This window comes from Dermacentor silvarum, chromosome 2, assembly GCF_013339745.2.
Source record: "Dermacentor silvarum isolate Dsil-2018 chromosome 2, BIME_Dsil_1.4, whole genome shotgun sequence".
Lineage (NCBI taxonomy): Eukaryota > Metazoa > Arthropoda > Arachnida > Ixodida > Ixodidae > Dermacentor > Dermacentor silvarum.
The window spans coordinates 259,051,551-259,065,326 of NC_051155.1; the positions used below are offsets into that span (position 1 = coordinate 259,051,551).

Below are 13,776 nucleotides of genomic sequence, written 5' to 3' on the forward strand. Positions count from 1 at the left end.
CGACGCGGCTGTCAGCCACGGCCTGCCCGTCCCGACGTGGGAGCGGGCCGCGGTGGCACCTCCCCCGTAAGGCTTTCTCGGAGTCGCTCCTCAGGACCTAAAATAAAGTTCATTGCCTGCCTGCCTGCCTGCCTGCCTGCCTGCCTGCCTGCCTGCCTGCCTGCCTGCCTGCCTGCCTGCCTGCATGCTCAAGACTATGACTTCTACCAGGATCGTTTATTGTTCCCTTCACTTAGTACCCACGTCAGAACCCATTTCAGTGGTTTTTCAGTGTTAATGTTTTTTTCGCTGAGCATGGTCATTTTTGCTGTGTCATGCTCATGACTATGGTTTCTACCATTCAATCAATCAATCATTTTATTTCAGCATCAATGAAAATCAATGACACTTGGTGGGTACAGACAAAAAGCCATTAATCAGGCTTGACAGGGTAGGTACCCCCGGGCTTGGCAAACAAGGCACATGATTATACAATACAGAAGTACAAAGGAACCAATCTGTATATTATAAGGAAGATAGGCTTTTCACTGAATGGTCATAAATGCGCTAGTAAGGTCGGAAATGCTAGAGGAACTGATAATGCCATCTTTATACAAATACAAACAAGACACGCGAGCATGTTACATGTGAAGGTCTGAATTATTAAGTAGCACAGGTAACTGGTATTTTAACATTTGTGTGCCTAATTTGTTCGTATTCTAGGCACCCTCCAGACTTCGCGTACCCTCACGGTGCGCACATGCTCAGCCTGTCTTAACCCAGACAATTCTGTAAAAAACGTGTCGTTGTTTTTCGTAGCCAATGTATAGCGTTTCTGTAACATTGAACGGTAAACCTCATTCACTGGTAATAGATTGAGAGCCTTGAAAATTGGTTCCATGTGTGCGTCGTATGCAGCATTAACGATATTTCGAAGTGCTTTCTTTTGAAGTTTGTGTAGTTTTTCAGTGTTAGTTTTGGTGGTCGTGCCCCAAACTAAGTAACAGTACGATAGGTTGGACAAACATAGCGATTTGTAAATTAACAACTTTATGTTCTGAGGCAGGATGTAGCGAAATTTGCATAAGATGCCTACAGTTTTTGAAAGTTTATTTAAGGTTGCATTTAATTGATCTGTCCACGTCATATGTTCTTCAAAAATGACGCCAAGGCTTCTAGCTACGCGTGAAAGCTCTATAGTTGATGACCCTAATTTTAAGTTGTCGGTGATATTCAGCCTTTTGTTCTGAGGGCGAAATAATACTGCATTTGTCTTTGCCGCATTTAAGTTCAATGAATTGGCAATACTCCATGTGTGGATTTTTCTTAGTATTGCGTTGCCTTTTTCTACGAGTTTTGAAGGGTCATGGCCTGTAATAAAAATATTTGTGTCGTCCGCGTAAATGATAAACTTAGTGTTAGCACAAGTATTTACGATGTCATTTATGTACAAATTGAAGAGTAAGGGGCCCAAAATACTGCCTTGAGGCACACCAGCAGTAACTGGCTTGAATTCGGATACAAAGTCGTTAACAGTGACTTGCTGCCGACGGTGATAAAAGTAAGAAGTGATAAGTTTTAGGAAAGTACCCCTAAACCCATAATGTTGCAATTTCTCAAACAAGGAATGGTGATTAATTGAGTCAAATGCTTTTGAGTAGTCAATGAAAAGGCCTAGTGTACATAGATGATCTTCAAATGACTGCAAGATAAATTCCTTTTGCCTCAGAAGAGCCGTTTCAGTTGAACAACCCTTCCGGAAGCCATACTGGCATGGCGTAATAATGTTATGCTTCGTAGTAAAACTGGACATGCGTTTATATACCAATTTTTCAATGCATTTCGAGAAAACGGGAATTATTGAAATAGGCCTATAGTTAGATAAATTATTGATATCACCACCCTTGTATATTACGGTTACTTTTGACATCTGAAGTTGTTTAGGGAAAATACCAACAACAAACATTAGGTTAATCACATGCTCTAGAATTGGCGCGATAGTATCAACAACATATTTTACAGGTTGTATCTGTAAGTCATCAACGTCGGTACACATACTGTTTCTCAGTGACATGACAGAACTTACAATTTCATGCAGGGTAGTGGGAAACAAGAATGCACTTTCCTGTATTGCTGTTCTTAAGTACTGGATGCATTTGGGATCGTGCTTACTTTTTACTAATGATGTGAAATAGTCGTTGAAAGAGTTCGCTAATCGTGTATCTGTTAATGTGTCGCCTTTAATGTTAATTGATAACGTGGATTTTTCTTGGGGGTCACCGTGGAGCACGTTGTTCAAACGCTTCCACACAAGGTGTGGCCTTTTAAGTACCTCGGGAGAAAAACGATTACTGAGGTAGGTCTGTTTTGCTCCACGGAGCTGTTTATTGAGTTTATTCCGGAAACGCTTAAAGGCAAGCAAGTCTGTTAGAGCTCTTGTTTTCATAAAAGTTTGGTACAGTTTGTCTTTTTCTTTCATACTCTTTAGGTGTTCCCACGTGACCCATGGTTTACGGGCTTTCCGAGCTCGCTTTCGTAATTTACGTGGAAAACATTGGTCATATACTACCTTGAAAACTTTTATGAACTCAATATAGGCTTTCTCTGGTTCAACAGTTTCTAATACTTTGCTCCAGTCAGTGAGACGCAAATGAGAGCGAAAACGTTCCAGAGTGTAAGAATTTATCTGCCTGTAAGTTTTGGTAGACGGGTGCTGTAACGTGTTGGAGGGCTTCATATATTCCGATAGAAGATAAATCGGTAAGTGATCGCTCACGTGAGAACTGATAACACCAGCACTGAGATGCTCGGAGGGAATATTGGTAATCAAGATGTCTAGTAGTGTCGAAGAAGTTGGTTGTACTCGTGTCGGTAGACTTATTGCGTTAATAAAATTGTTCGCATCTAAGATTCTACAAAATTCTTGATTATTTGATGATTGTTGCAAGCAGTCAATGTTTATGTCACCTCCCAGAATGACAGTGACACCATCATCATTGAAATAGCTAAGGTACCTCTCTAAAAATGTAAAGAAATTCGAAACACTCGCGTGGGGCGGACGATACATCACGGTGTACACTTTAACGTCATTTCTGACGGTGAGCAGTTCATAATCTGAAGTGATTTTGGAAAATTCTTCCACAATAACACAACTCGAACTACTTTTTACTAACAGCATGACACCGCTTCCTTTTCTTAAGGTACGGTTTAGAAAGAAAGAAATATATCCTGGAATTTTCAGCACTTCTGCAGCATCACGGTACCATGTCTCAGTAAACATCAGAATATCAACTTGAAAATCCATGCGCAATAATAAGCATTGTATTTCTTGCTCTTTATTTCTAGCGGACTGGGTGTTAATATGCAGTACAGAGGATGAATATTTGTTACGTGATAACCTGTGAATTTCTGAAACTGACAACAGGCGGTTTTCCATGTTAACTTATTGAAATGATTTGCACGTGCTTGCTTACTCTATCTTATCTGGGTCACTGAGCTTCGTGACGCGAAGCACACGTGACGACTCATTTTTCCTTGCAAAGATTTTGCCTTCTTTCGTCCAGCAGAAACGCCAGTTCTTCTCATTTTTCTTGGCTACTGTTTTTCCAAGTAGCACTTTCAATGTGGGGCAAAGATGCTCATTTATATAGATAGGCTGGCGATCCTGGTGTCCGATGTCGGCAGTGGTTACGCGTTTTTTTCGTGCATTTTCAAGCAGGGCATTCCGTTTTGAGCGGTTATGGAACTGGACAACAATGTTATGTCTTGAGGCGTCCCGTGTTGGTACACGGTGGCAAACTTCAATGTCACTTTCTGATACCGGTTCGTCAACTGCATTGCCAATAGCTGCAAGCACGCTCTCGAGTTTTTCGTTCTGTGTCGTAGGAACACCCTTAATCTCGATGTTCTTATTTCTAGAGTATTGTTCTAGTTGGGTGATTCTAAGTTCGTTCTCAGTCACTTTGTCTCTTAGCAGCGCACATTCACTCGTGAGGGAGCTGTTGGCTGCCTTCAGTTCGGCGTTTTCAGTTTCAACTTTTTTTCAGTTGGTTTGCCATGTCTTCAAAAACTTTATTCATGAAATCAAGAGATGCCTTGATCTCGCGATGCTCTTTACGCAGTTCCCTCTCGAGCGACTGGCGCATTTCAGTCAAGTCATGTCTTAGCTCCTTCACAAGTTTGCCCACTTCAGTATGGGAGGACATGGCAAAGGACAGCACAGTACACTTTTGATGGCAGCAGCAGCAACAGTGAAAAATTAATACACTAATAAATCGCGGTTACAAGAGAATTTCAGACCTGCGATCAGTAGAAGGATGATTTTAAGCGACGTTGCAAGCCTGCTGCCGCTGCTGCCAAATGGACGGTGCCAGCCGATGGTCCTGTAGAAATACTGATGGTCCCTGGCGGCACAGTCGCCTTCTGGAGTGACGTCACTGACTATTATTGCGATAGCAATTATATGGACACTCAAAAGCAGATTTCTGCCGTCGCCGTCGCCGTCGCCGTGAGGTTCCGTATGACGTCATTTCGAGATGAAATCGTCGCCGCGCGCCGAACGCTGTATGTGCGAGTGAAAGGGCGCGAGGGGCGCGTCTTTCACGTGGAGTGAACGCACGGCGAAGAACAAACGCGCGTTCTGCTCCGTGCTCGCTTAAGGGCTGCAGAAGTAGGCGTCTCTTTTCTCCTTTACAATCACCATATATGTAGAGCAAACGCGCCTTCTTCAGACGCGCGAGAGGCCGTGGGGGAGGGGGAGGGAAGGGAGGCGACGTTTAGCTGCGGCACCAAGTGCCTATTTATATCAGAGGCTCCAGCAACAGTCACCAACGCCGCACGCATTTTGAGCTAACGCGGGCAAAACGCCGATGGCGTCGACAACAGTTCTGCGTGTTGTTGCTACCAAATCCGCTCACCTTACTTCGTATGACATTGCTGTGTTGCTATCGCATTCATTGCTTCGCCTTTAGGGCGAAACTGTGACATTTTTAAGACCGTCGCCGTCCCCCAGGAAAAAACGAGTGATGTTGCCACCAACTTCTTCACGTACGTATCGGCACTGGTGGTATCTGCGATCAGTAGAAGGATGATTGTGAGCGACGTTGCAAGCCTGCTGCCGTGCAGCCAAATGGACGGTGCCAGCCGATGGTCCTGTAGAAATACTGATGGTCCCTGGCGGCACAGTCGCCTTCAGGAGTGACGTCACTGACTATTAAGACCGTCGCCGTCCCCCAGGAAAAAACGAGTGATGTTGCCACCAACTTCTTCACGTACGTATCGGCACTGGTGGTATCTGCGATCAGTAGAAAGATGATTGTGAGCGACGTTGCAAGCCTGCTGCCTTTGCTGCCAAATGGACGGTGCCAGCCGATGGTCCTGTAGAAATACTGATGGTCCCTGGCGGCACAGTCGCCTTCTGGAGTGACGTCACTGACTATTAAGACCGTCGCCGTCCCCCAGGAAAAAAAACGAGTGATGTTGCCACCAACTTCTTCACGTACGTATCGGCACTGGTGGTATCTGCGATCAGTAGAAGTTGCAAGCCTGCTGTTGAACGTTGCAAGCCTGCTGCCGCTGCTGCCAAATGGCTGCACCATCATAATTTAGTGTTTCCTTTGCTATGGACATGTCCTGGCCTGTCATCACTGCGAAGAATCTGCCTTGCTGGGCTGCAGAGCTCAGTCGCCACTCTCAATGACTGGATCCTTCCTGGAGGGACCCCTCAACACCGCAAAGCTATATATGACAGCTTGCTCACCTACCTTGTAAGAAGCGAAACCATTAACTTAATCTTGGCACCTCACCGGAAAAACCACTGGGGTTGCCTTTTCATACAAGTAGAATTTTCTATTTTTTTATGATTGAATAAACGTATTTCTCTCTCTCACTCAGTGCCCACGTCAGAACCCACTGCAGTGGCTTTTGAGTGTTAATATTTTTCGCTGGCCATTGTCATGACCTGCATGACACACATGTCATGACATTTCTGTCATGACCTCTCATTATGTTCGTCATACACTCCTGTTAGACTATACCAATTTTGGTACTTGGTTAACGAAACGGCCATGAGAGAACCAAGACGTAGGCGGCTATTTCATGACCTACATGACACGCATGTCATGACATTCATGTCATGACATACCATTTATGTTGGTCATATACTCCTGTCATTTTATGCCAATTTTGGTACTTACCAAGTTAACAAAACGACCGTGAGAGCACAAAGTCGTAGGCGGCTGGATAGAATAGATAGATAGATAGATAGATAGATGGATAGATAGATAGATAGATAGATAGATAGATAGATAGATAGATAGATAGATAGATAGATAGATAGATAGATAGATAGATAGATAGATAGATAGATAGATAGATAGATAGATAGATAGATAGATAGATAGATAGATAGATAGATAGATAGATAGTAAGTAGAGAACAATTTTGTTCAACCTTACTTAGTCGCCTACTAGCAATTAGAAGACGGGATGGAGCTTTTTCCTATTTTATTTCTTGGAAGAGTACTGCTCCTAACGCCTTGTCTGAGCGCGAACTCTTTCTGTGTATCCGGTGCCAGAAGAACAGGCGGATGTGCCAAACATCTCAAACGCCTCCTGATGTCTATTTCCCCATTCTACTACGTTGCTCGCTCCCTTCTTCGTTAATTCTATCAGAGGGCCTGCCACTTCAGCGTAATGTGGGATGTACTCCCTATAAAACCCTGTCAATCCTAAAAACGATTGCACCTGTTTCTTAGTCCGTGGTCTACACACCGCTTGAATCTTCTCCAGCGTATCCTCTCTAGGTTCGACCATGCCCATTCCTAGCTTGTGCGCTAAGAATTCTACGGCAGCATAACCTAACTCACATTTGGTAGGTTTGATTGTCAATCCTGCATCCTTTATTCTTATTAATAATTGTTCCAGGGCTAGTAAATGTTCCTCCCACGTGTCTGTGGCAACTAGAATGTCAATATAATGCTCGACATGCCGCACACCATTTAACACTTGTCTCATCAACCTCGTAAACACAGCTGCTGCAGTTTTCAGTCCGACCGGCATATATATAAATTGGAATAATCCCTTCGAACACGAGAATGCAGTTTTCCTTTTGGACGTTTCTTCCATCGGTATTTGCCAATACCCTTTTGCCAGGTCGAGTTTTGAGAAATATTTCTTCTTCGCTACCCTTGCCACCACTACATCTATTCTGCGGTGCGATGGCGCAAACAGCTCGCTTTTCCGTTCCTTCGCTTGCCTTCTCGTGATCGGTCAGAATTGTGATTGCGTCAGCGGTCGTCAGAGACAGCGGGGCGGTGCGGCAGCTTTCCCACTTTGTGACGTAGCAGTCAAACCGAACGTGCCGAAAGCGAGCTGTTTGCGCGATCGCACCCCTGGATATAGGTTCCGCGTCAGTTTCTAACATGTTAATCAGGCGCCTGAAATCCACGCATACCCTGTTGCAACCGTCTGCATTTTGACCATCACTAGAGGCGCGTTATAGGGAGAGTTTGCCCTTTCGATGATGCCTTGTTTCAGCATCTCTTCGACCTCCCTCTCAATGGTTTCCTGCATTGCTAGCGGTAAGCTTTACATGTAGTGGCTCCTCTGTGGAACACTGTAGCCCGCACTGTACTACATCCGTCCGCCCAGGTAAATCTGAAAACACTTCTTCAAAGTTGTGTATTAGCCCTTTCAGTTCTTTTGCTTGTTTGTTTGTTAGGGCTGGATTTAACTTGACGCTCTCTACGCCCATAGTCTTCTTATCAACATACGTTTGTACCTCGCCGTGGTCATTTTCCTCCGCGATTACCATACAAACTCTAGCCCTCACGTCATCCTCCCCTTTTCCAGTTTCTTCTCTATCTTCATACAACTTCAGCATGTTAATATGAAACACCTTTCTATGACCCTGCACATCAATTTCATAGTCTAACTCATTCTTCTTCTGCGTAACCGTGAAAGGTCCCTTCCACTGCATCAGTATCTTATTATGGTCTGTGGGGAGCAGCACTAACACCTTATCTCCCGTTTCTAATCTTCTAGACACTGCTTTGCGGTCATAATAGTTCTTCTCAATTTGCTTAGCCTGTGCTAACTTCTCGTGGGCCAACTTACACGTCTCCTCCAACCTGTTCCTCAGCTCTAATACATATGTGTAGGTCGTCTTTTCCTCACTACCCAGTTTTTCTCTAGTCCACAACTCTTCAAGAATAGTTATTGGCCCTCTGACTGCTCTGCCGTAAATCATCTCGAATGGATAAAACCCTATGCTGGCTTGTGGTAGCTCTCGGTACGCAAACAAGAGTGCTGGCAAGTACCTATACCAGTCTTTTGGCCTCTCCTGACACATCCTCCTGATCATTGCCTTCAATGTCCCGCTAAACCTTTCCACTAACCATTGGCCATTGGGTGATATGGGGTAGTTAGCTTTTGATCTATGGACAGCAGCCTATTTATCTCCTTCATAACTTCCGATGTAAAGTTAGAGCCCCTGTCGCTTCAAATCTCCCTTGGAACGCCATACCGGGAAAACATCTCTAATAATGATTCGGCCACCTGAATCGTATCTACCGTCTTAAGTGCTACCGCGTCAGGATACCTAGTGGCAACGTCCACCAACGTGAGCACATATCTGCTACCTTTCCCGGACGTGGGACTAATAGGTCCTACGATATCGATCGCTACACGGTGGAATGGTAGCTCAACAATGGGAAAACCTTCCTAGCGGTGCCTTCACTACACGACCCTTCGCCACCGTCTTTTGGCATACATCACAGGACCTGACGTATCTCCTCACATCGCTCTGTACCCCAATCCAGAAGAACTCCTCTGTAATCCTCGCCAACGTGCTCCTTATCCCTTGATGTCCTGCCATCACTCTGTCATGCCCTAATTTCAGTACTCTATCCCTCAGTTCCTTCGGGACCACCAACTGCTGCACCTCTCTTCCCGAATTAAACACACATCTCCGGTATAATAAATCGTTCTTCTTGAAACACTCCACTACATTTCGACTTCTTTTCCTTGGTACCACTTCTCCTATCTTCTGTACGCACTTCCGTAACGACTCGCCTTTCTCCTGTAATTCCTTAAATTCAGCCGCCGTTATGCTCAACCCCTTAATGTTCGTGACCGGCAATGGTGTCAAGGGTTTAGTATTCTTACTCTTAGCTCGCGTTTGTACTGCCGCCGCTACCAGGTGTCTCCTCTTCTAGCGCTTCTGGCTTTTTCCTCTTCTCTACATCCTCTGTCCTCTTCCAGTTAGGGTCTGGGTCATCCGTCCTTCTCACCCCTGATACATTCCCCAAAATCAGGTCATACAGAGGATCTTCTACACACCTAGCTGTGACCACCCCCGTAAAAAATGGTGTCGATACTTGAACTCGCGCCTCTGGTAAATACTTAACGGACCTGTCCGCCAAAATGACTGGTTCGAAGTAGCCGGTCATGCTCTCGGATGGGACCAGACTCTCCCTGACTAAGACAGTGTTCGCCCCCGTGTCTCTCAATACTGTGGCCCTGTGTCCTTGTACTTCTCCCTCCACCACGGGCATGTTCTTTTCTCTCGGCCCATCCTCTTTACATTTCATCATACATGCTGCTTTGTCCACGTATCTTGACCTGCATTCGTGCGCCCCATGACCTCTCTTTTGACATAGCTGGCAAACCACTGGTGGACCACGTCGATTATCCCTCACACGGCAGTTCATTGCTATATGTCCCAGCCAATTACAAAGGAAACATCTTTGTGGTGTCCCTTGCCTGTTCATTGGACCTCGATTCCTCGTCTCCCCTACTGCTGCCATCGGCGCGTCCTTGTCACTCTTTCCTAAATTTCTTAGTCCCTGCGCCTCTACGAACTGATCTGAATGTGCAGCCATCTCCTCTACTGTTTTTAATTTCCTCTCCTTGAGCAATATCGCCAGACTGTCGCTGCACCTGGAGAGAAATTGTTCTCCTACGACTTTGTCCCGCACCCCTTCATATGTCTTGTTGGCCTCCGACAACTCCATCCATCTTTCAAAGTAGTTGGTCAATCTATATGCGAACTGTTTTCCAGTTTCCGCGTCTTCCGGCTTACAAGACCTGAACTTTTCGCGGAAACCCTCAGCCGTTAGCCGGAATCTTTGCTATAAAATGTTCTTCACCTTATCATAGTCTAAACTCTCTTCGGCGGGCATCCGTCCAAACACACTTAAAGCCTCACCAACTAGACACAGGCTTAAGGCGCTAGCCCACTCATTCCTTGCCCTGCCTTGCCCGACCGCTATTCTCTCAAAGCGATGCAAATACGCATCTAAATCATCTCTACGCTCATCAAACGGAGCCATCAATTTCCTGGGGCATATCTGTTTTGGCCTGGGAGAAGTCGAGTCGGATGACGCCGACCCGGGTGAACTCGTGCCGTCACCAGAGCCCGCGCCCATCTCCGCTAGTTTAGTCTTAAGCTCCAAAATTTCTTTTTCGCTTTTGTGCTCTTTTTCCTTCGCTTGTTGCGTGTACTCAAAAAATGTCATCGCTTGATCCTTCGACATATTAAAATCTTTCGCTATCGTCGCCAAACGTTCCCACTCCATCTCTGCTACTCCCGAGTATCGGTGACTGGGCTAAAATAGAATCCGGGAACGGATCCTGGAATAAATCCTGGAACGGATCCTGGTAGGCTCGCCAATTTGTCACCTTCTACTTGGGAGCCGGAGGGTTGCACACAGGCGTTACCCTCAATGGAGGAGAGATACGACTGGCAGCACAGCAAACAAGGATTTAAAATGCACAAGAACGGGAAAAGTATAAGGCACACAAAACTAAGACCATAATTCAACAAAAATGTTCACTCAATAATAAACAGAAAACTTGGACTAAATACGAACTACTAAAAAAAATCTATCTCGGTTCCGGAGCCTAGCTCCGTCTTAAAGTCTGTGAGTCAGCCGTAGCCCTGACTCATCAAAGTCTGGCCACCCTAGACTAGGCCTAACTGCGACACAATGTAGAAATGTGGGCTCTTACGGACCGTCGGTTTGAAGTTCCTGTCGTTGAGTCTGCGTCGTGGTAGTTCGGAGTGTTGCTGGTGCCGTAAGTGCCGACGATTCGCGGTTCCGTCGACCTGACCGAATACGAGGCTTATGCCCCGGTAGCCGCCGCTGACGTGTCAATTGCCTGGTTAGGCTTCACGAAGCGTTCTTCGCCTTTCGCCGATCTGCATGGCGACCCGGTGTCCTGGTGATTATCGGTTTATCGGGCTGGGCCGAGGAAGAGGGATTCTTGCGAAGAGGACCGGAACCACCGTGAGCAGCAGCAGCCGGTCCCAGGAGCTTCGCCCGGACGTCTCCGAGGTCTACAGCCACGCCTGGGCCTTGCAAGCGTCACGAGCTTCGTGGCCGGGCTCTCCGCTCTCCCGTCGTCAGAGAATGGCTGACGAAGCGACCTTCCAGTCCAAGAGCCACGTCGATAATTATGTTTCGTCGCTTCTCCCTCGCGGATTACACCTCGGTTCGCGTGCCTCGAGCGCTCGCGCGGTTTCGAACGCTCCGCGAACTTCGTCTTATTCGTTTTCGTGTACCGCCGGCGTCCGACTCATGACAAGCCCAAACCCTCCGTGTAGGTGTTATTGTGGTCAGTCACTGTAGTTTCCAAGGCACATTTCCACCCACCAGGGAAGGTAGGGTATAAAACCAAGTACTTCTTGAGGTCGCGAATTAACCTTTCTGCGAGTGCGTTGCCTTCCGGGTGGTACGGAGTCGGAAACCTTAGAGTGGTGCCGCTCTGTTCTTGTGAGTTTTTCACTGCGAAAAGCAGGTCCGTTATCGGAGTCCAATACTTTAGTTGCCTTGAAGATGACACGCTCCATTGGGGCGATTGCAGAGTTGGCATCCTCCTTTTCACATTTAGCTGCTGCCATTCTTGTACATTCGTCAATGGCGACAAGGAAAGCGTGCGTCCTCCGCACCCCTTCTTTTTGACTACAGCGAATTCGAGGTGGACATCTTGAAAGCGTACGCTCGAATACGACCATTTCGTTTCCTCTATGTTTGTATTTGGCCATTTGACACAGGGGGCAAACGTCTTCTTTCATACTTTCCCAGGTCTTTGGGAACGTGTTTGAGAATCACCCGATTCGGCGCTGTCGCCTCGTCTTCATTGCCGGACCCTCTCCGAACCTGGTTCGAGCTCCAAGCAGACCCCAGGGCTGCGCTCTAAAACGCTCATAATTCCTTGGCGGAGAGAAGTCCCCTCGTCCTAATGTTTGCTTCCACGACATTCCCTGTTCAAGTACATTGCTCATCATTTCAAGCCTCCATCTTCCTGTAAACTTCTGTGTTTAGATATTTGTAGGAAGACACAGTGGTGAGCGCTGTCTTTCTAACGTACAAACAGGATCTTTAAGCCTACCGAAAGGACCATATATCCTGATTACTTTACATTTGGAAATGTTTAGTTTCATTAACCAAATGTTACATCATGAGGTTATTGTGAGTTTAAAATTTTGGCTGTACAGCAGTGGTACTAAAATATATGGCTATAAAATTTGCAAAGAATTTTAAAGTTAGACGCAGCTTGCATTAGAGCTGCAAATTGGTTTTAAATTTTATTTAGCATTTTTATTTCTGTTTCTTAGATTTTCTACGTATGCACCTTTTTCTTAAGATCTACTATCCGCAGAGTATTGCATTTTTGTACGAAGGTTGCGACCTAAGGCTTTGCAGAATTGGAACTAAAATTATGCGCGCCCAACAAAAACTAGATTTGTGATGGTTTTTTTTTACTTTTGTCGATGCATGAAAATTGCCACTTATGAATGTTTTTTTTTATACTCAATAAAATAGAAATGCACTTAGGCTATTGATTCTAGTTCCAGTTATGTAAATGGCACTAATTAATACAAGTTAGAATTTTCCTTTGCTTATGCCTTATAGTTCCCGAGAAAAAGGTATACAAACCTCCAAAACTGTTGTTTTTAGAAAAACGCCAATAAAGTCTTCCTGTCAACGTTTCGAAGAAAAACGACAAAAAAATATTTTTTGAAACCATAAATACCCAAGTGTGATATATTTTTTAAAGAGAAAGAAATTCTCTATTAGATGATTGCAAAATCTCAAAATCGAATCGAATTAATAGTTGTAAATAAGAAATAACAAGAGCGCTGAAACAGAGCCCTGGAAAACGCCCGAGGTTACACCAACCGGGGAAGAGTCGAAATTATTAGCAGGTAAGTATTGAAAACGGTTCGACAAAAAGCATTCAAGTAGTGGCATTAAATGATTTCAGAACCCAGAGAATCACTCAGATGTCCTGCTTTCTGACAGGCTTTTCAATTTTTCTCGAACAAAGCGGTGTTAGCGCTCACTAGTCATGGGAATATATATACATATAGTCAAGCTGTCGTAATGCCGCAATAGTTCTCTTGGACTTGCATGGCGAACCTGACATCAAGCCGCTATTTCATGATGATGCGCCTTTGCTGGTAGAGCGGTAGTTTCACATTGGCAATCGTCATTATTCCTAAGGGGACATTGTGAGCCTTCCTTCGCATTAACTAGCCATATGAAGAGGCAACAGAAGTAATAATGTGCGGGAGCTCATAAAGGTATCTAGGTGTTAGCGCTGCTGCCATCCTTCGGCGGCACTGACATTCTGGCGTTCTTCTTTTCTTATGCCTCTCGCAGGTGAACTTCATCCTGTTTCTAAACATCACGCGTGTGTTGTTCGCCAAACTATTTGCCTCGCAAACGCCACAAGCAAGGAAATACCGCTACAGGTAAGAGCAGTAAGAATTCGATTTGTAGATGTTTCTATC

General features: G+C 45.4%; 1 protein-coding gene across 12 annotated transcripts in view; it reads left to right on the top strand.

Annotated features, from left to right (window-relative positions):
- LOC119440814 (parathyroid hormone/parathyroid hormone-related peptide receptor-like) overlaps positions 1 to 13,776 on the top strand; it is a 1,097,515-nt gene that overhangs the window by 794,188 nt on the left and 289,551 nt on the right. For all 12 annotated transcript variants that reach the window (XM_049662649.1, XM_049662651.1, XM_037705691.2 and 9 more), the window contains exon 10: positions 13,646 to 13,737. In XM_049662649.1, the coding sequence (XP_049518606.1) occupies positions 13,646 to 13,737 (92 nt within the window). The remainder of the gene's footprint in view (positions 1 to 13,645; positions 13,738 to 13,776) is intronic.